The sequence below is a fragment of the Ambystoma mexicanum genome, chromosome 4p (assembly GCF_040938575.1).
Source record: "Ambystoma mexicanum isolate Mex_15411 chromosome 4p, UKY_AmexF1_1, whole genome shotgun sequence".
Taxonomy (NCBI): Eukaryota; Metazoa; Chordata; class Amphibia; order Caudata; family Ambystomatidae; genus Ambystoma; species Ambystoma mexicanum.
In genome coordinates, this window is record NC_090927.1 from 8,763,853 (window position 1) to 8,787,514 (window position 23,662).

A 23,662-nucleotide genomic window follows, 5' to 3' on the forward strand; every position below is an offset into this window, starting at 1 on the left:
GTCCTGAGGTGTTTGATGTGCTGCCTGCGCATTGGCTGCCCGATGAACTGCAGGGTGTCTGCTACTGTGTAAGGTTGATATTCTATGGGGGCCAATACCTGCCATACTCTTTAGGGTTCACATTCTATTGGGGTTCATACCTGCCATGCCCCCTAATGTACACTCCTGAGGTGTTTGATGTGTTGCTTGTGCATTGGCTGCCCGACGCTCTGTATGGTGTCTGCTACTGTGTAGATTTCACATTCTACAGGGGTTCATAATTGCTGTGCACCCTAATGTACAGTCCTGAGGTGTTTGTTGTGTTGCTTGTGCATTGGCTGCCCGACGCTCTGCAGGGTGTCTGCAACTGTGCAGTGATCACATTCTGTTGGTGTACATACCTGCCATACTGTTTAGGGTTGACATTCTAATGGGGTTCATACCTGCCATGCCCCCTAATGTACAGTCCTAAGGTGTTTGTTGTGTTGCTTGTGCATTGGCTGCCCGACGCTCTGCAGGGTGTCTGCTATTGTGTAGGGATGACATTCTATTGGGATTCACACCTGCCATACTGTGTAGGGTTTACATTCTATTGGGGTTTGTTCCTGCCATGCCCCCGATGTACAGTCCTGAAGTGTTTGATGTGTTGCTCGGCATGGGCTGCCCGGTGCTCTCCAGGGTGTCGGCTACTGTGTAGGGTTGACATTCTACTGGGGTTCATACCTGCCATGCCTCCTGACAGACATTCCTCAGGAGTTTGATCTGTTACTTGTGCATTGGCTGCCCGATGCTCTGTAGGGTATCTGCTACTTTGTAGGGTTGACATTCTGGTGAGGTTCTTCATACCTGCCATGCCCCCTGAAGTACAGTCCTGAGTTCCTCAGTCAAGTGGAACATTCCCAGCAGCTGCCACCATGTCACAGATCTGACACCAGAGAATGTTTGCGCTGTTGAGTGGTCTTCCGGTTTTTTGACCCATAGAGCTCCTCAGAATGGGCCACCACCTGTTCAGCAAGCACAGTGAACTCTGCCTCGCTGAAATTGGGCTTGCGAAGACACATTTCGTGCACCTTTCCTTTCCCTTTGCCCCCTCACATTTTATGCCTTTCTTCCAGGGTCAGATGGCACTTCCAAAATGGTGATTTTTAGTGGATTAAGTTTTTAAAGATGGCCACTGCTGGACTTCCCATTCACATCATGACGATTTTCTGCTCTACAGTAATTCCGCCAATTCATGGCAGTAACAGTAATTCTGCCGGAAGCTTGCAAAATTACTGCTGACCTTCATTTTTCTGCAGAAATACTGCCAGACAGAATTCCTCTTACTGCCGATGGTAGGTGCACACACCCGTCAACTCCTGACTTGGCGTTTATTCCACCAGAAACCACAGCGCGAATGGTAATTCCGTCAAGCAGAATTACTGCCTATCTTACCTTACAACTTGCAATGAGTGCCAAAATCACTGGCGTAGACCTGTAAGGCCCAGTCGTTGCACATGTGACACAATTCTGCGCTGAACAGGGAGTCCCTCCCATCAGGAGATCCGTGGTGGACGTCGCCTTCACACGTGGCAGCTATTCTGCTTATTTGGATTTACAATTATAATCCATCAAACAACAACACACCATGCGATACTAAACACAGTTCCACAATCTAACAATATACATACCATGCAATACTAAACAGCATACAATCCTCAATAGCACAGCTCCAAAACCTAACAACATACATACCATGCGATACTAAACAGCATACAATCCTCAATAGCACAGCACCAAAACCTAACAACATACATACCATGCGATACTAAACAGCATACAATCCTCAATACCACAGTTCCAAAAAATAATATACACGCCATGCAATACTTGCAACATGCAATTCTCAATAGCACAGTTCCAAAACCTAACAATATACATACCATGCAATACTAAACAACATACAATTCTCAATAGCACAGTTCCAAAACCTAACAATATACATACCATGCGATACTAAACAGCATACAACCCTCAATAGCACAGCACCAAAACCTAACAACATACATACCATGCGATACTAAACAGCATACAATCCTCAATACCACAGTTCCAAAAACTAATATACACGCCATGCAATACTTACAACATGCAATTCTCAATAGCACAGTTCCAAAACCTAACAATATACATACCATGCAATACTAAACAGCATACAATCCTCAATACCACAGTTCCAAAAGCTAATATACACGCCATGCAATACTTACAACATGCAATTCTCAATAGCACAGTTCCAAAACCTAACAATATACATACCATGCAATACTAAACAACATACAATTCTCAATAGCACAGTTCCAAAACCTAACAATATACATACCATGCGATACTAAACAGCATACAACCCTCAATAGCACAGCACCAAAACCTAACAACATACATACCATGCGATACTAAACAGCATACAATCCTCAATACCACAGTTCCAAAACCTAATATACACGCCATGCAATACTTACAACATGCAATTCTCAATAGCACAGTTCCAAAACCTAACAATATACATACCATGCAATACTAAACCACACACAATTCTCAATAGCACAGTTCCAAAACCTAACAATATACATACCATGGAATACTAAACAGCATACAACCCTCAATACCACAGTTCCAAAACCTAACAATATACATACCATGCAATACTAAACAGCATACAACCCTCAATAGCACAGTTCCAAAACCTAACAGTATACACACCATGCAATACTAAACAGCACACAATCCTCAATACCACAGTTCCAAAACCTAACAATATTCATACCATGCACTACTAAACAGCATACAATCTTCAATAGTACAGTACCAGAACCTAACAATATACACACACCATGCAATACTGAACAGCACACAATCCTCAATAACACAGTTCCAAAACCTAACAACATACATGCCATGTAATACTAGGCAGCATACAATCTTCAATAGCACAGTTCAAAAACCTAACAATATGCATACCATGCAATAATAAGCAGCACACAATCCTCAATAGCACAGTTCCAAAACCTAACAATATACATACCATGCAACTCTAAACAGCATACAATCCTCAATAGCAGAGTTCCAAAACCTAACAATATACACACCATGCAACTCTAAACAGCATACAATCCTCAATAGCACAGTCCCAAAACCTAACAATATACATACCATGCAATACTAAACAGCACACAATCCTCAATACAATAGTTCCAAAACCTAACAATATACACACACCATGCAACACTAAACAGCACCCAATCCTCAATAGCACAGTTCCAAAACCTAACAATATACATACCATGCGATACTAAACAGCATACAATCCTCAATACCACAGTTCCAAAACCGAACAATATACAGCATGCCTAACTGAGGATTTAGCGTCTTTCCGCAAACTACTGAAAACCTGGCTCTTCCCCTAAAACCAACAGCATCACAATGACACCGACCCAACAAACTACCTGATGCGAGAAATTGACAGCTAATAAACTCAAATGTAAACTGGAAAGACAAATAGAGCTAAATGAGCAAAGTAGATCAAAACAGTTAAGTGGATAATATGTATAAATCATTGGAAAAGTAAGGAGATCTATACTGCTGAAATGGACATAATGAATGAGGAGGGAATGAAGTGAATGGCGTGGATGAAATAGAATTGGATGAAGCGTGGAGAACAGATGAATGCACCGAGTGGAAGAGTGCATGAGTGGAAGAACAGATGACTAGATAGATCTAATGAGTATGTAGATTGGATGAGTGTATAGAATCGATGAACATACTAAAACGGATGAGTGTGTAGAGTGGTTGGGTGTGTAGAGCTGATGAATACGTAAATACAGAGAAGCGATGACTATACAGGATGGACGAACGTATATACCGGATGAACGTTCAGACAAGGATGAGCGTGTAGAGCGGATGAGCGTGTAGAGCGGATGAGCATGCAGAATGAATTAGTGTGCAGAGCGGCTGAGTGTGTGGAGCGGCTGAGTGTGTAGAGCGGCTGAGTGTGTAGAGCGGCTGAGTGTGTAGAGCGGATAAGTGCGTGGAGCGGATGAGTGCATGGAGCGGATGAGTGCGTGATCGGACGAGTACGTGGAGATTGAATGAGTATGTATAGACTGGATGAGTGTGTAGATTGGATGAGTGTGTAGACTGGATGAGTGTGTAGAATGGATGAGTGTGTAGATTGGATGAGTGTTTAGATTGGATGAGCGTACTAGCGTACAGAGTGGATGAGCGTACAGAGCAGATGAGTGCGTAGGCAGACAGGAGTGCATGCGCGGGGAAGACAGGAGTGCATGCGGGGGGCACATTGGAGAGCGAGGGATGGACTAGTGCACGCAAGGTGGACTAGAGTGCGTGAGTGTGTTGAGCAAACCGGAGTGTGTAGAACAATCTTGAACGCGTGAAATGAATAAAAGTGCATAGAACGGACTTGATCGCATAGAAATGCGTGACGTACATAATATGGTTTGGAATGCAGGGAACATTTGAAAGAGCATATATCCCATCATACCACACCCCACGCTTACTCTCTTCTTTACACCACCAGTCAACTAGAACACAGAGATACTATGACACCATTCGGTATAACTGTTCTCATATCAACATCTCCCGCTCACTCCCCATCACTCTAAGTAAACACCGCTGGTTACACACACCCCAGCCAGGCGTTCTCCTCAGGACTAACACAGCCACACTTGGTCTGGATAAATCCTGCCAGAGCGAACACATACTCCTGATCTCTCAACCACCACACCTACCACTAAGAAGCAGCTACTACATGAATTCCGCACCAGCTGCACACATACCTGGTGCGCACACGCACCTTTGGACTCTCTCTACTCTCTCTACTGACCCGAACTTCGGTTCCCAAGGGCGTTCAACCTACCAGCGCCTTCAGACCATACCAATGGTATATAAGGCGTTATATAAATGCAAAATAACATAACATAACATGCAATACTAAACAGCACACAATCCTAATGGCAGAGTTCCAAAACCTAACAATAGACATACCATGCAATACTAAACAGCATACAATCCTCAATAGCACAGTTCCAAAACCTAACAATATACATGCCATGCAATACTAAACAGCATACAATCCTCAATAGCACAGTTCCAAAACCTAACAATATACATACCATGCAATACTAAACAGCATACAATCCTCAATACCACAGTTCCAAAACCTAACAATATACATACCATGCAATACTAAACAGCATACAATCCTCATTAGCACAGTTCCACAACCTAACAATATACATACCATGCAATACTAAACAGCATACAATCCTCAATAGCACAGTTCCACAACCTAACAATATACATACCATGCAATACTAAACAGCATACAATACTCAATACCACAGTTCCAAAACCTACCAAAATATACACACCATGCAAAACTAAACAGCATACAATCCTCAACAGCACAGTTCCACAACCTAACAATATACATACCATGCAATACTAAACAACATACAATCCTCAATACCACAGTTCCCAAACCTAACAATATACACACCATGCAATACTAAACAGCATACAATCCTCAATACCACAGTTCCAAAACCTAACAATATACATACCATGCAATACTAAATAGCATACAATCCTCATTAGCACAGTTCCACAACCTAACAATATACATACCATGCGATACTAAACAGCACACAATCCTAATAGCACAGTTCCAAAACCTAACAATATACATACCATGCAATACTAAACAGCACACAATCCTAATAGCACAGTTCCAAAACCTAACAATATAAATACCATGCGATACTAAACAGCATACAATCCTCAATAGCACAGTTCCAAAACCTAACAATATACACACCATGCAATACTAAACAGCATACAATCCTCAATACCACAGTTCCAAAACCTAACAATATACATACCATGCAATACTAAATAGCATACAATCCTCATTAGCACAGTTCCACAACCTAACAATATACATACCATGCAATACTAAACAGCATACAATCCTAATAGCACAGTTCCAAAACCTAACAATATACATACCATGCGATAAACAGCACACAGTCCTCAATACCACAGTTCCAAAACCTAACAATATACATACCATGCAATACTAAACAGCATACAATCCTAATAGCACAGTTCCAAAACCTAACAATATACATACCATGCGATACTAAACAGCAAACAATCCTCAATAGCACAGTTCCAAAACCTAACAATATACATACCATGCATTACTAAACAGCACACAATCCTAATAGCACAGTTTCAAAACCTAACAATATACATACCATGCGATACTAAACAGCACACAATCCTCAATAGCACAGTTCCAAAACCTAACAAAATTCATACCATGCAATACTAAACAGCATACAATCCTCAATACCACAGTTCCAAAACCTAACAATATACATACCATGCAATACTAAACAGCATACAATCCTCAATAGCACAGTTCCAAAACCTAACAAAATATACACACCATGCAAAACTAAACAGCATACAATCCTCAATAGCACAGTTCCACAACCTAACATTATACATACCATGCAATACTAAACAACATACAATCCTCAATACCACAGTTCCAAAACCTAACAAAATATACACACCATGCAAAACTACACAGCATACAATCCTCAATAGCACAGTTCCACAACCTAACAATATACATACCATGCGATACTAAACAGCACACAATCCTAATAGCACAGTTCCAAAACCTAACAATATACATACCATGCGATAAACAGCATACGATCCTCAATAGCACAGTTCCAAAACCTAACAATATACATGCCAAGCAATTATTGTTGCATACAATACAATAGAAAGTGAGAGGAGACAACGAAACCACAAAACCTACCAAACACAATAAAGATACATTCTATTCTGAAATGCTGATTTCAGGAGATAAACGAGAGCAAAGGCACCTCCAAACGTGGGGACAGACAGTAAAGACAAAAGGGCAGGTATAAAATGTCAAAGACCACCTCATCGCAGCACGTTCAAAAGATATTTTATTTTACGTATTTATTTAATGTTATACAGTTTTACAAAGAAAACCTTTACACATAATACATCATAAAAGAGTTATTCATAAAATAGTATTTGATGTATGTGATCCAAATTATACATACAATCTGTCAAATGAAATATAATAAAATCTTTTGTAAAATGATACTTTCATTTAATCAAATAATCATACCAACCCTCAGATAGATCAATAAATAGCTCATCACTTAAACCCAAGATCGGACCATCAAACAATCAGACAATCCACCTTCTGTAAAGTTCATTGCATCAATCTAATCAAATAACTAATCGTTCAACTGACTAGTTTCAATTCAGTACTGCCAATAGATCATATGGCCGGCTGGAGTAGAAAAATATAAATTCGGTCAAAGTTAAACCACCAGGACAATTAAGTGTTTGTGTTCCAATGATTTTCAGCAGTAGATAATACTCTAAATAGGGACATAAGCATACTTAAAGTTCTTGTATTGATCCATTGCAGCCAGAAGGTGGATTCTCTAATTGACTCCAATTGATGGAGAAATCTGCCATAATGTTTTAGATAGACCTTTCTCATGTCGGGGCATTCTGTTAATACATGTTTGGCAGACTCGCTCGCCGCTTTGTTCAAACAGATGCAACAATAACATCCTTTTTTAGGGACCTTTCGCTCAACCACCACCACAGAAAGAACTGGCAGATGATCAATTCTTAATAGTAGTATAAATCTCCTAAGATTTGGGGATTGGCACAGATTCAGATATTTTTGTGATCTCTTAAAAGTATACAGTATATACGAGACACATTTATATCTTTTCAGTGTACCTAAATGAGCAAAATGTTCATGCCAGTCCCAATGGTCCATACATTTCCCCAAAGTGAACTTCATAGTGGCAAAATCATCTCTCCATTTTGGGGTCCAGCCAATGTCACTAAACAGTATGTCCATACTTTTCTTGAGCAAGGAGTTCTAGTTTTCTTTTAACACATCATCGCCCATGCTAACCAGGAGCAAATCTGTGGCAGCATTGCACATTTTGACATATAGTTCCACTCTCTTCTTCAAGACCTATGACTTTAATGATAGAAGACCCATCTCCAACCTAATTATGGCCATCGGAACACACGTAGGAAGCCCTAGTAGTTTCCTCTAAAACTTTCCTTCAACTATTTGCAACCACTTCTGGTCAATCGATATAAGGGATTCTAAACCATTAATTACCATGGGCACCATACACTGTATATATAGTTGGCAAGCACCCCATATTGAATATCCACTCTGTTTACAGGTAAATTGATATATTAGTTCAGTCAGTTGGGCCGTCTTACCAATAAGTGTCTCTATACAGAAGTGGTAATCCCCTCTCGCGTCAAACTCAACCCCCAGATATTTATAAGATGGAGTATAGAGAATATGTAAGGCACGGACGTAAAGGCGAAGTCGAGCTGTCTTTTTGCCTGTAAAAGCCATCACAAGGGTTTTTTCCTGATTTATGATCAGGCCATTAGTATCAGCATACGTCCATAGTGCTTCCGCAGATCTCTGTAGTCCACTAAAGGTGTTGTTGAGGATGACTAAGTCGTCCACATATGCTAATACAAGGCAATGTGTAGTGCCAATTTTAGGGGGACAATTAGATGCTGCCTTGACTGAGTGTGGGAGATTGGATACAAATAAGTTGTATAGCAGGGGGCCTGTATCGCACCCCTGCTTTACTGCCCTATTATGTGTGATATATTCAGTCATCCTATCCCGAGTGTCAAGTTTAAGGCAAACTGAGGTGTTGTTGTGGAGTAGCTTCAAGTAATAACATATGCCCGGAGGACAGCCCAAGTTCTGCAATTTGGACCAGAGCCACTCACTGCATACCATATCGAATGCTGCTTTGAAATCGATATAAAGGGCATACAATGGGAGATTATTATGTCGTAATGCTGTGGTACTAAGGGTATCCATAATTAACAGATTGTGGGCCGTAGAGTCACCCTATCTAAATCCACTCTGGAATCTGTCCAATATGCCTTTTTGATCCACCCAGGCTTGAAGCTCCTTTAAGATTAACGTGGCAAATAGATTACATGTGCTATCTAGCATAGAAAGCAATCTATGATTGCCCGGCTCAGTCTTAATGCCACTTTTAAACACTGAGACAAGAATGGCTGTCTGCCAAGAACTAGGGATCTTGCCATCAGCCAACACCTTATCAAACAATATTTTCAACAGACATGCCCAGAAGTAGAGATTATTTTTAAGCACAACATTGGCTAACCCATTTGGGCCAGGGGGCTCTGGATGATTTCAAGTTCTTTATTTTGAGTTGTAATTCCTCCATAATTACCATAAAAGGGAGACATTCAGGCTTAATGTCCATCTCACACTTCTCCAGTGTACTTTCAGGGGCATTACGGTTCCCTAGGAATGTTTCCCAGTCATGTGCACCAATGGGGTTAATCAGGGGATAGTGCCTATAACCGCTTACTTCACCCAGTAGTGTCCATATACTGTGAGTTTTCCTGGCACATAATATCTTGACAGTTCGTTGCCATAAGGCATGTCGACTAGATTGCCTCCTTTGTTTTACCCAGGCCCGATACTTGTTTTTAAATTTTCTAGATACCCTGTGAAAAGACGCTAGAGATTTACAGGTATTCTTAGCTTTACGAATATCACTCCTTAGTTTCTGTTTAGCATCTCTTATGGTTTTATCAAATGAATTTCCCTCCTCAGATTCTCTTAGTATCACATTAACTTTTGATGTTGCATGTGCACAGGAGAAGGCAGCGATCCATCTCTCTATTACCCCAGCGGGCATTTCCTCAAATAAGTTTAAACTGGCAGTCATCGGGTGTGATGTAGCCAATCCAGCTTTTAGGAAGTTCTTTTCAGACCAAATAAATCTGGTTGCTGAATGATTGACTGCCAGATCAGCCATTTCCTTAACCGTAGGGATGCCTTCATTGATACCAAGATTCATAACCAGTGCTTCATGGTCACTCCACAAGTCTTGGCTGATGGTCATGTCCTTGATCAAGGGCGCCACTTCACAGCTAGTGAACATATAGTCAAGAGGACTCTGAGAGTTCCTGCTTTTCCACTAATTGTGCACCCATTCACAATTTCAAGCCCCCAACTATTAAAAAAATGTAACCAATATACTCCCTCGGGGCCCTCTGAGGAGTGTTTCATAATATTGTATCCGTATATAACTGCACAGGGGCAGAATAGTACAAAGTGTGATAACGTTTTGGGCGCCCCACACACATCTCTCATCCTCACTGCTAGAGCCCGGCACCACTTGTGAGTGATAGCACTGATGCCCGAGACATTGAAACAAGCCCAAGTCAGCAAATGCTGATGATAGGTGTTTGAGGCCCAATTAAGATATTCTGTCAGGACCTCTGCCAGCCTCAATGGAAGGTACATTCTCACTGTTAATCGCCCCTGTTCTCCATCTAATACAAACTGCACTCTACAGAATAGCAGCGTGACCTGAGCAGCCATACAGGCACACTCCAGATGCTTTCTGGATTATATAAAAAGCAAATTAACCCCAAACTCCTCCATGATGGGTAACAGTGCAGAAGGAGGAGACTGACTCCCAGGTGCATAGTGTTCCTTGCATACTGTCAGGGTGCAGAATGAGGAGACTGACACACGGGTGGCATAGTGTTCCTTGCATACTGTCAGGGCGCAGAAGGAGGAGACTGACACACGGGTGGCATAGTGTTCCTTGCATACTGTCAGGGTGCAGAAGGAGGAGACTGACATGCAGGTAGCATAGTGTTCCTTTCATACTGTGAGGGCGCAGAAGGAGGAGACTGACACGCAGGTGGCATACTTGGGGCTATAAATATCTATTAGATAAAAGAAAGCAAGAACCTAATTTATCCTGACTCTAAGAGGGGTTTCCCAGCCTTAACTAAAATACGAATGGATTTGTCAGAATGTCCGTAACTTAAAAAGTCCACAATTGTGTGTCAAATTCTCTCTCTGTCCCTTACACTCTAAACTAAAGTATTTAACAACTCAAAGTTCCTACTCCCTTACCCTGGTGGAAAGTTAAAAAATAAGGCTCACTAAAACTAGCCAGACTGAAAGAACACTGTATAGTTCACCACTGTAACCAGGGTGAATGACTCCCTTCCCCTAGTTTCTGAACACTGTTCCTGGGTGATGAGTACTAGGAGAAATATTCCCTTCTCCTGGTACAACTTGACACAAACCACCGACTCCAGGGGAATGACTCCCTTAATATTAGCCTTGTTAAGGGTCCCTCGTTATTTATCCACACAGAGCGTCACATCAGAATCACCCTTAATCTTCACAGATCTGTCAGAAACCGGGTGCCAGTCTCAGTATGTGTCAAATATGCAGCCGTAGTTGAGGGTACACCTAGCAGACGGGCTACCACTCTTGTTACCACTTTGCAGCATTTCCGACTCTTGTGTTGTATCATGCTTGCTGTGTATGTAAGAGCTGAGAGAATGTTGCTGTGTCACAGTGGAATGTTTGGGTGCGAGTGTCTGTCAAGGTTCCAGCTTTAAGCAGTTGAGGACAAGTCAGCCTGGGTGATGGGACCCAGCGGTTCGTTCTGTATCATCTTAAAGAGACTTACAATAAAGCATATCTGAAGGAACCTACAAGAGTGTACAAGAAGCAGCTTTATTACACGGGCGACGAGTAAACTAAGAAAATAGAACCTGTGTGCAAAGAAGAAGAAGATGAAGTAGTCTGCTGAGGGGGGAGCAGCAGGAAAGAAGAGGAACCACTGCCCCCCAAAGAAAAGTAAGTCCCATCACCCATGGAAAAAGGAAGGGGAGTGCAGCATCCAGGGGGAAGAGAAATTAAATAAAGCTGCATTGCTGTGCCCATGGGAAAATATTTTGAGAGCAGAAGCTTGGGGGAAGTGAAAAGAATAAGCCCCAGCACAGTCCCCATGGAAAAGTTTGTGCAGTCCTAGGGCATCACAGCCTCAGCATTGCTCAGCGAGGAGATAAGGGAAATGAGTCAAGTGGCATAACGTTACCCAGGACAGGAGAAAGTGGGAGCCTGCAATGACATGATACCCAGCTTCTGGGTGCAGAGGGATTACCAAAGGCAGCTGCTGCATGTCCCTGCTTTACAGATGTAAAGGTAATCTGGTGGCAATTACTGCAGAGGCCTCAAGATATTTAAGAGGGAGCAGGAAATGTACACATAATAAATGTCACCAAATGGATCTAAGGTGTCTGTGGTGGTTCTGGTGGTCTCTCAAGACATCAGAGTTGTTATTTTTTAAACGCCATGTTTTTCTTCAAGTGTGATTAACAAGACAGCGCAATTTTGGTAGGCATGAACATGGATGACTTGCCTCTGGGAGAGGAACGGTAAAGGACAGTTGGAGCGGCCGATAACCGCACAGCTCAGCGTTCACTCGCCAAACGGTGATGTCATGTGCATGGCAAAGGAGTCGGCAATGATCAGTGTGGCGTTCTAAAGGCATTGGTGACGCGATTCCTATGTGAAAAGCAGGACGTATTCAAGTCCTTTGTGGCAAGTGGTGTAGTGAATCTGCGCTATGCGTGTCAGAGTAAGTGACCCGGGGGCACTGGATGCAACGCATGGCATGCATCCAAAGAGCAAGAGGTGTAGGGTCCGGATGCCCCCGTCTGATAACCAAGGGATCTGATGGAGGTGGCACTCGCCCATGGGATGTAAATCACTAAAGGTACTGGGTGCAAGTTTAAAGAAATGTTGTCCGCGTGCTAGCAGGTCAGACGATACAAGTCTGAAGCAATGGGATGGGCACACAGAATGGACAGTTTATCGGTATGGGATCCGGGTATATACGGTATCAGTAAGCAGCACAAGCGCGTTGTTTTGGAACGCATCGTTGGCTGCAATTAATCCCTGGCAAGTGACAAAGTGCACTGTGTGGAAAATGGGCAGGAAGAAGACAAAAAGAAGAGAGTGTTTTGTCAAAAATAAAAATAAATTTGTTGGGCTATTAAACGAGAATGAAGACAAGTTATGTTCATATCCTTTTGGAATTATGAAAAGCCCAAAGTAGTTTTCTTTTAAGTATATAGGGAATATTGGAGTATTTATGGTTAGAAAAAAGGGTGAGTGGAATTTAAATGAGAAGGGGTGTGACATTTCCTGCATGTTCAGAGTGATGGTGAAACACTGAAACGAGAAGGGGTGTGAAGTTCCCTGCATGTTCAGAGTGATGGTGAAACACTGAAATGAGAAGGGGTGTGAAGTTCCCTGCATGTTCAGAGTGATGGTGAAACACTGAAATGAGAAGGGGTGTGAAGTTCCCTGCATGTTCAGAGTGATGGAGAAACACTGAAATGAGAAGGGACGTGCAGTTCCCTGCATGTTCAGAGTGATGGTGAAACACTGAAATGAGAAGGGGAGTGAAGTTCCCTGCATGCTCAGAGTGGTGGTGAAACACTGACATGAGAAGGGGTGTGAAGTTCCCTGCATGTTCAGAGTATGGTGAAACACTGAAATGAGAAGGGGTGTGAAGTTCCCTGCATGCTCAGAGTGGTAGCGAAACACTGAAATCAGAAGGGGTGTGAAGTTCCCTGCATGTTCAGAGTGGTGGTGAAACACTGAAATGAGAAGGGGTGTGACATTTCCCGCATGTTCCGAGTGATGGCGAAACACTGAAATGAGAAGGGGTGTGAAGTTCCCTGCATGCTCAGAGTGGTGGTGAAACACTGAAACGAGAAGGGGTGTGAAGTTCCCTGCATGTTCAGAGTGATGGTGAAACACTGAAATGAGAAGGGGTGTGAAGTTCCCTGCATGTTCAGAGTGATGGTGAAACACTGAAATGAGAAGGGGTGTGAAGTTCCCTGCATGTTCAGAGTGATGGAGAAACACTGAAATGAGAAGGGACGTGCAGTTCCCTGCATGTTCAGAGTGATGGTGAAACACTGAAATGAGAAGGGGAGTGAAGTTCCCTGCATGCTCAGAGTGGTGGTGAAACACTGACATGAGAAGGGGTGTGAAGTTCCCTGCATGTTCAGAGTATGGTGAAACACTGAAATGAGAAGGGGTGTGAAGTTCCCTGCATGCTCAGAGTGGTAGCGAAACACTGAAATCAGAAGGGGTGTGAAGTTCCCTGCATGTTCAGAGTGGTGGTGAAACACTGAAATGAGAAGGGGTGTGACATTTCCCGCATGTTCCGAGTGATGGCGAAACACTGAAATGAGAAGGGGTGTGAAGTTCCCTGCATGCTCAGAGTGGTGGTGAAACACTGAAATGAGAAGGGGTGTGAAGTTCCCTGCATGCTCAGAGTGATGGTGAAACACTGAAATGAGAAGGGGTGTGAAGTTCCCTGCATGCTCAGAGTGGTAGTGAAACACTGAAATGAGAAGGGGTGTGAAGTTCCCTGCATGCTCAGAGTGATGGTGAAACACTGAAATGAGAAGGGGTGTGAAGTTCCCTGCATGCTCAGAGTGGTAGTGAAACACTGAAATGAGAAGGGGTGTGAAGTTCCCTGCATGCTCAGAGTGGTAGTGAAACACTGAAATGAGAAGGGGTGTGAAGTTCCCTGCATGCTCAGAGTGATGGTGAAACACTGAAATGAGAAGGGGTGTGAAGTTCCCTGCATGCTCAGAGTGGTAGTGAAACACTGAAATGAGAAGGGGTGTGAAGTTCCCTGCATGTTCAGTGTATGGTGAAACACTAAATGAGAAGGGGTGTGAAGTTCCCTGCATGCTCAGAGTGATGGTGAAACACTGAAATGAGAAGGGGTGTGAAGTTCCCTGCATGCTCAGAGTGATGGTGAAACACTGAAATGAGAAGGGGTGTGAAGTTCCCTGCATGCTCAGAGTGATGGTGAAACACTGAAATGAGAAGGGGTGTGAAGTTCCCTGCATGCTCAGAGTGGTAGTGAAACACTGAAATGAGAAGGGGTGTGAAGTTCCCTGCATGCTCAGAGTGATGGTGAAACACTGAAATGAGAAGGGGTGTGAAGTTCCCTGCATGCTCAGAGTGGTAGTGAAACACTGAAATGAGAAGGGGTGTGAAGTTCCCTGCATGCTCAGAGTGGTAGTGAAACACTGAAATGAGAAGGGGTGTGAAGTTCCCTGCATGCTCAGAGTGATGGTGAAACACTGAAATGAGAAGGGGTGTGAAGTTCCCTGCATGCTCAGAGTGGTAGTGAAACACTGAAATGAGAAGGGGTGTGAAGTTCCCTGCATGTTCAGTGTCTGGTGAAACACTAAATGAGAAGGGGTGCGAAGTTTCCTGCATGTTCAGAGTGATGGTGAAACACTGAAATGAGAAGGGGTGTGAAGTTCCCTGCATGTTCAGAGTGATGGAGAAACACTGAAATGTGAAGGGGTGTGAAGTTCCCTGCATGTTAAGTGTGATGGTGAAACACTGAAATGAGAAGGGGTGTGAAGTTCCCTGCATGTTAAGTGTGATGGTGAAACACTGAAATGAGAAGGGGCGTGCAGTTCCCTGCATGTTCAGAGTGATGGTGAAACACTGAAATGAGAAGGGATGTGAAGTTCCCTGCATGTTCAGAGTATGGTGAAACACTGAAATGAGAAGGGGTGTGAAGTTCCCTGCATGCTCAGAGTGGTAGTGAATCACTGAAATGAGAAGGGGTGTGACGTTCCCTGCATGTTCAGAGTGGTGGTGAAACACTGAAATGAGAAGGGGTGTGAAGTTCCCTGCATGTTCAGTGTGATGGTGAAACACTGAAATGAGAAGGGGCGTGCAGTTCCCTGCATGTTCAGATTGATGGTGAAACACTGAAATGAGAAGGGATGTGAAGTTCCCTGCATGTTCAGAGTGATGGTGAAACACTGAAATGAGAAGGGGTGTGAAGTTCCCTGCATGTTCAGTGTGATGGTGAAACACTGAAATGAGAAGGGGTGTGCAGTTCCCTGCATGTTCAGAGTGATGGTGAAACACTGAAATGAGAAGGGATGTGAAGTTCCCTGCATGTTCAGAGTGTGGTGAAACACTGAAATGAGAAGGGGTGTGAAGTTCCCTGCATGTTCAGAGTGGTGGTGAAACACTGAAATGAGAAGGGGTGTGACAGTTCCAGCATGTTCAGAGTGATGGCGAAACACTGAAATGAGAAGGGGTGTGAAGTTCCCTGCATGGTCCGAGTGATGGTGAAACACTGAAATGAGAAGGGGTGTGACATTTCCAGCATGTTCACAGTGATGGTGAAACACTGAGTGTCAACCAGGTTAGATAGGGGTGTGAAGTTCCCCGCATGTTACCTGCAATTAAAAGTATTAGAATTAAAATTGTTGAGGATTTGCAGGTTAGAGGTGCAGTGCACCCATGGACTTGTAGGAAACAAAATTATTAATTTTGTTAATGGCAAGTGAAGTGCCAGAATGTGTGAGCGGAGCCAAGAGTAACCTTACAGTTAATCTCTTTGAGGAATTTCAGGATATAGTTGCCATGTGCCTAAGGACATTTAGGGATTAAAGGAATTTAGTGTGATGTGGAGAATCTGTGAGGTGTGCTAGATGAAACTCTTTGAGGAATTGCAGAATTAGTGGTGCAAAGCACCTATGGATTTTTAGGTGTATAAAGTCATTTGAAATAATAAGGGCATGGTGAGAACCAGAGTGTATGAGAGCTTAAAAGCGGATTTAGTATTAGCCTTTTGAGGAATTTTAGGTTACAGTTGCAACGCATCTAAGGACTTTTAGGTATTGAAGTCATTTATGTTGAAGCTTTGAAGTGACTAGTAATGTAATTAACCATGTTTTGTTGAGAGTTATGTAAGCACAGTGCAAATTGAAAGAAATGATTACATAAAAGGTTCTGGTGGATCGTGCCTGCATTTAAAGAATGGGTAGAGAAGGAGTGTATATTGTATCAGAGTGTGGAGGTCGCACCTTCTGTGTATGTGAGTCTGACTGTGAGTGTCATGGGGTCTGGCTTGTCGCGCCTCCAGTTGCTAAGAGTGACGTATGAAGTGAAGTATGTCAGTATTGTTCCACTACATTCGGGGGGCGTTCATGCCTCCCGGCAATGAAGTCAGTGAAGTATAAACAATCGTATGGTCCCGTTGATCTGATTGTACAAGAGTTTGTGTTTTGTAGGTGTTGTACGAGTACGGAAGGTAGCGCCTTCCACCTTGAAGAGTAGTCTTTTTTGCTGAGTAAAGAGTTTTGGTATTTAGGTTTAATGTTGGTGACCTTGTTGGATGATCACCAGTTCTTGACCCAACTCAGATGGGGTGGATGTCACGCATGCAAATCCCAGAGTGGTTAGGGTTTGGTAGGGGACGCCCGCTGACCAATTAGCATGTGTGGGAATGAAAGATTGTCATGACTTGATCAATTCGGACTTTAAAGTCATGAGTTGGGTTTTGTTGTAGTTTGTTTTAATCAACTGTACTACTTATTTTTGGGGGTTTGTAGGTGCTGTGTGATTACTTTATGACTCCATTCAAACTGGCATGTGGGTGCGTAGCTTAGAAATCATTTTTGATGTGCTGATGGTTTCAATGGTGCCTGGCCAGCTTCATTGAGGTTGTAAGTGGAATGTGCCCAGTGTTTGTCGCATGTGTGCTCTTTTGGCTGAGTCGATGTGTGTGGGAGTGCGTATGTGGGTGATTCATATGTTTTTCCTTGTGGGTCAGCACTCCCTGTTTACCGGAGTTGATGTTGCTTTTAGTAGTTAGTACAGTTTCCTTTGTGATATAGATCTAGCAGCGTACTGGCCTATTTAGAGGCTTGGCAGTGCTCCAGAGTAGCAGTCGGGAGGTCAGTCTGTAGCATGGATGGATGGAAGTCCTTTGTTTTTTTTACTGATGACAGTGGAAAGTAGTTTGTTAGTCCTTGAAGGGGCAGGTGTGTAATCTAGTGTGGCAGGCTGGATGTTCATTTGTGGCAGGAATGAGCGGGAGGAGTCTTGACTTTCTACAAAGGGTTTATATAGTTAGGTAGTGTTTGAGGTTTGTTGCCACATTGTGTAGGAAGTTGGTTACGCTTGATTGGGTGCATCTATTCTCTGGTGGGGTTTTAGGGGAGGTATGAGACCTGTGTGAGTGGTGTTTACGTGTCAGTAGTGTGTATGTGTTCAAATTTGTTTGTCTGTAACGGAAGAAGATGTGTTGTATCATGCTTGCTGTGTATGTAAGAGCTGAGAGAATGTTGCTGTGTCACAGTGGAATGTTTGGGTGTGAGTGTCTGTCAAGGTTCCAGCTTTAATCAGTTGGGGACAAGTCAGTCTGGGTGCATGTGTGTATGTGCTAAGGAGGGGCATCTCAAAACCATGCAGGCCCACTGGGCCCACCAGCGCCTTGCATACACACATAATCACATTGATTGTGTGCATGTGTGAGGCGCTGTGTGAGAGGCATGTGTGAGCCGCTGCAGTGCCCAAGGAGCAAGAATGTCATTTTTTTACTGGGCCTCTATGATAGATGCCTAAAAGAAAATACCATGCCTGTACCCTGAGCCTTCCATCGCCTTGCATACACACTTAATCCTATGTGCTGGGGGGCACAGGGAGCAGTCACAGCATTTCTTTATGGGCATCTATGAAAGATTCCCTGTAAAAAATGCCATGCCTGGGTCCCCCAGCACCTCGCACGCACACTATGGATAACGGGTGACTGCGAGCTGCTGGGTGCCCCAGAGGGCAGGCATGGCGTAATTTATGGGTGTCCCCTGGCACCCCAGTGCTCCACACTCGCACACACACACATAATCCCATTCATAACAAATGTGATTGTGTTTGAGTGTAAGGTGCTGGTGCACTAGGAGACCGGCATGGCATATTTTACTGGGCCTCTATGATAAAGGAATCATAATAAGTGTTATTACGTGGGAAGACTGGCATTTTGGTGCAGATAGTTTAGCCAATTCTTACTGGGGCATGACATTTTGTATTGGACATCTTTGATAAAGCAAGCATGATAAGTTATGTATTAAGACTGGCGTTTTGGTACATCCAGTTTGGACATGTTCTCATAATGTGGCATGCATTCTTAATGGTTAAGCCAACTGGAGCATGTCCATATGTGGGGATACTGCCATATATACCAGCGTAGAGATGGTTTTGTGTAGTATTATTCCCAATGCAGACATGAGTATGATCTTATATGGGAATACTGGCATATATTGGTGCAACCAGTATGGAAATGTAAGGGCACAGCTAGCATGCAAATGTTTTTATACTGGCACATATTGTGGGCAAACGCATAATGAACATGTGTTGGAGAAATGCTCCTGTGCACTGTTGGTGACTTGCATCTATTAGATTTTTTCATGAGTTATCCTACAAAAACCAAAAAACAATTTCCAACTGTTTGGCTTTTCACCAAATTTTTAAAACATGTGTTCTGTAAAATGCACCATTTTAATCCATTATTGAAAAAGAATTCTCGGGGTAAACCCCCTCCCGAACCACCCTTGATAGGTTTAGGTGCCTCGCTATGCACAGTCACTACGGATTATTTGGGGAAATATTGACACTCCTCCACTTAACAAATTCACCAACCGCCACTGCTCACCACCAATATAGCCATTTCTACACTACTACACACATACACTTGAAGTTTAAAGATGAGCATACAGAAATACATAAATCTATAGTAATGCTTGCATACAAAATAGCAAACAAGGGGTTAAACAACAAATGATTCAGAATGATCATAGCTAAGAAAGGAGGTATGTCTTCTTATGTGATTCCTCGACCCCTTAAGGAGACTCCAGAACAACTTCAAGAGGTTTTACCATAACTTCAATAGATTATATCACTACTTCAGAAGATTCCTAGAAGATTCCGCCACCACTTCAGAAGATTCCACCACCACTTCGGGAGACTCGGCCACTACTTCGGGAGACTCGGCCACTACTTCAGGAGTCTCGGCCACCACTTCAGGAGTCTCAGCCACCACTTCAGGAGATTTCCGCCTCCACGTCAGAAGTTTCTGACTCCACTACTGAAGTTTCTGACTCCACTTCAGAATATTCTGACTCCTCTTCAGAATATTCTGACCCCCCTTCAGAAGATTCTGACTCCCCTTCAGAAGATTCTGTGTCCACGTCACAAAATTCCTCCTCTTCTAATTTCATGAACAACCTGAAAGAAAGAGAGGGCACAATCACTTCCTGGAAGAAATACTAAAACAGTTCACACAGCCAGCATTGCATGGATGTATAATGCAAGTATAATATTATTTGAAACTTTTTTTAAATATTTACTCCTACAGATTGAGTATACACCAGGGTCTCTGAGGATCACGCAGCACTCGCCCAACACACGTTGGAAGGAGAAGAAGTGAGATGGTGAAGGAGGTGATGGTGCAGCAGCCCCTCCTGGAAGGGCTGTGAACAGACAGCCACCCACAGTCCTCAATTACCCAAATATTGCTTCCAGTCCAAAGGCCATAATGACATAAAAGATAATTTTGCCCTTCTCCATCTCAATAGCTTTGCAAAATCCTTGAAAATGGTAACTTGTCTTTGCCATATCTATGGGTCTAACCAGAGGCGACTCAGATCCTGGGGTTAATGGTATATACAACCAAGTGATTCTGTATAACTTCATCCACGTATTACCTGAACTTGCATGATGCAGACAAAGTCCCAACTAAGGGCCATGATAAGGTCATCAATTATTATTATAATTAATTTTACGGTATTTATTGAGTGTGGACCTAGTTCCAAGAAGCAACCAAGCGCTTTACAGAGGTATACAACAATACAGATACATAACAGAGCGCTTTACATAGGTATACAACAGTACCGATGCATAACAGAGCGCTTTTCAGAGGTAACAACAGAACAGATAGACAGTGGGGTGGTGGGATACAGAGGGGCACATAGGAGGGATACAGCTGTACCATGTGGCAGGGAAGAGAGTGGCGGGAGGTGTCTAACAAGTCAGGTGGCGCTAGCGGTGACCTGATGGCCTAGGTGTTGAGGAGTAGAGACTCCCTGAAAGGTGGTTCTTGAGTTCTTTTCTGAATTGTAGGAGCGTGGGGGAGAGTCAGACAGACAAGGAGGAAATTCAATAGTCATGGGGCGTAGGCAGAGAAGGCTGGCTTTCTGATAATTTCCTTTTTGCAGTGGCAGATTTCAATTCTCTACGTGTCCTGGCATCTGGTGGTGCACTGTCCACTGGAGATGCTGAGTTTCTCCATGCGGTAGCTGGTGACTTGTGGGTGACTGCCTAATAGATGACGCAGCAAGACTTGAAGGTTTATGCGTACAGTGGGAGCCAGTTAAGGTCGTAGAGGGCCAAGGTGATGTGATCGTATCTGCGTAGACCCTTGATGAGGCAAGTGGCCGCGTGTAGGACACTTCTCAGGGGTGCAAGGGAGGATGACGGGAAGCCTTTGAGGAGTGCATGCCCCCATCCAGGTAGGATAGGACCAGTGCTTGAACAGTGGATGTAAAGCTGTCCGGAGGAGGAAGGGCTTGACTTTCCCGCAGGAGGGAGAGCTGATACCAAGCTGTCTGAATTTCTTAGCTATGTGTGTTTGTTGATGTGGAACCTGAGGGGACTTGGGGCAGGAGGTGAGCTTGGATGTGAAGCTCTCAGAGTTCATGGTTGATAGCCAGGCCTGTATGTCTGAGTGTTCCGTGTTGTTGGTGAGGAGGAGGAATTTGGTCTTGGAGGGGTTGAGCTTCAAGTATGCACTGAGCATCCAAAACTGGATCAGCGAGAGGCCTCACTGGACTCTAGAGAGCAATTGATCCATTGTACCCAACATGGCTCGTCACGGTGACGTTTGCTTTAGGTGTGAATCGTTTGTCCATCCTGGCTACAAGGTCATTGTATGCATTTAGAGCTTCTCTCTTTTCTTGCTGCGGCACGGAGTAAGGCTGCGGAATGCTTTTTGACCTTCCGAATACAACAGTGCATAAAAACAGCCTGTGTACAACGATTGTGAATCTAGGGTAATTAATGGCCTTAAGATAAGTAATGAACTCTTCCTTCCTTTATTTCCATGGCATTGTCGAGTTACATGGGCATGGGAAGAATTTGGATATGGGAAGAATTTGGGCATGGTTCAATCTTCTGCACGATGGGCTGCTTAATAGACTGCTCTGTTCCTTCTTTGTGAATCTAGCCGCTGACTGCTGAAGTTGTTCTACAAAACACATCTCCACTTGGTGATGTCATAGTGTCTGTGTGAGGTGATCTCACAATGTTTCTGAGGGGTGCAACCATTCCTGAAAGCTGCGAGGTCACACTGTCCTGTTATGAAGTCACAAAGCTCCGGCTTCAATCATACTCTGATAAGGGCCTGAGAGGTCATGAGTGCCCTATTATAAGGTCACAATGCTCAGACTTGAATGATACTCTTATTAGGACCTGAGGGCTGAGAAGTCATGTTTGCTCTATTGTGGGGTTGCAATGCTCACACTTTAATGATAATGATAGCGGAGAGTGAAGTCTGTACACACTTGGTGAATTGAGGCTGCTGTAGAAGAACGCTTTGCATGCAGGAGGCGTTGCCTGGAGGGTTCAGTGTTAGAGGAACCCACCTCTTCAAATTGCTGGCACAGCGTGGAGCGTGGAGAGCGGAGCGTGGTGAGTGGAGCATGGCGTTTTGAATGTGCAGTCTGTGGCAGTCCGTGGTGTGGCCGCGACAGTGTATCAGTGAGGATCTGCTTCTGCCACGGTTCTGCGGTAAAATAAGGAAGTCCCTCCAAGTGCAATTACAGACTGGCAGGATGCTTGCAAGACTGCTTGACCACCGTAACTCCATAACAAGCTAGTAGTGGTTTGTTTGCTTTAAATGCTACTCGGAGAAGCTTTGGACAGTGCCGCTAGTCTTATATTTGCATTATTTGACACAGTCTCAGGGGGATAGCTCAGGGGCAACGTGCTCGCCTTGGAAGCAAGACGACGCCGAGCAACACAGGTACGAGCCACGGCTCTGCACTTAGAAACCTCTGGGTATTACGCGCGTTATAAATAACCAATTACAATGTGAAAATGGGAACACAGACGAACAGGTGGTTGAAGCATTTTCGTTTCCAGTATTGTCAAGAATACTTAACCCAATGGACAGGGATATGAAACCCTACAGTTTGAAATAAGAGCAGTGAGATGTTCACTAAAAGAAGTGCATGTGAAGCTTAACTTCCTGGAGGGCTTTATTGCTGCACTTGGCCCTGGGTTAGTTAAGACGGAAACCCCAAATCCTGTAGATGTCAATGACACAATATCTGAGGTTTTAAAGAGATTAGAGGCTGTTATCAACACAAATACTAGACGGGGAGACGCTAGGGGTCCACAGTGAAATTACATCACAGAAGTGTCTCAGCAGTCCCCCTTTAGTCACCTCCCGAGTGAAGATACTTCTGGCATGACTCATATCTCTGCCCAATCTTCCTTGGTAACTTCGCTTCGGTCGAAGAATGGCCCTGGCGATGATACTCAAACCAAAGAATTAAGGACAGCTGGTACCAATATTAGAGGAAACGAATATTGTGCGGTTAATAACAAAAAAAACAAAAGAACTACACGATAATTCCCAAACAGTGTTCGAAGGGCTCTAGAAAATGTCTGCGGGGCCTGCATGCCATGTATCATCAAACCCCAATGGCTAAAGTGACTAAAGGCCTTAGTAAAAAAGAGATAAGAATCTGTCAAGTGAAAAGAGGCCTCTACCTCAAGTCACTGAAAGTAAGAGTATACAATTCC

General features: G+C 43.6%; 1 protein-coding gene across 1 annotated transcript in view; it reads right to left on the bottom strand.

The window, feature by feature from the left end:
* Positions 1 to 7,010: 7,010 nt before the first annotated feature.
* The window catches only part of LOC138452918 (NACHT, LRR and PYD domains-containing protein 12-like), a 2,075,892-nt gene continuing 2,059,240 nt past the window's right edge, over positions 7,011 to 23,662 (bottom strand). The window contains exon 14 of the mRNA XM_069605266.1: positions 7,011 to 20,083. Within this exon, the coding sequence (XP_069461367.1) occupies positions 19,900 to 20,083 (184 nt within the window). The 3' untranslated portion in view covers positions 7,011 to 19,899. The remainder of the gene's footprint in view (positions 20,084 to 23,662) is intronic.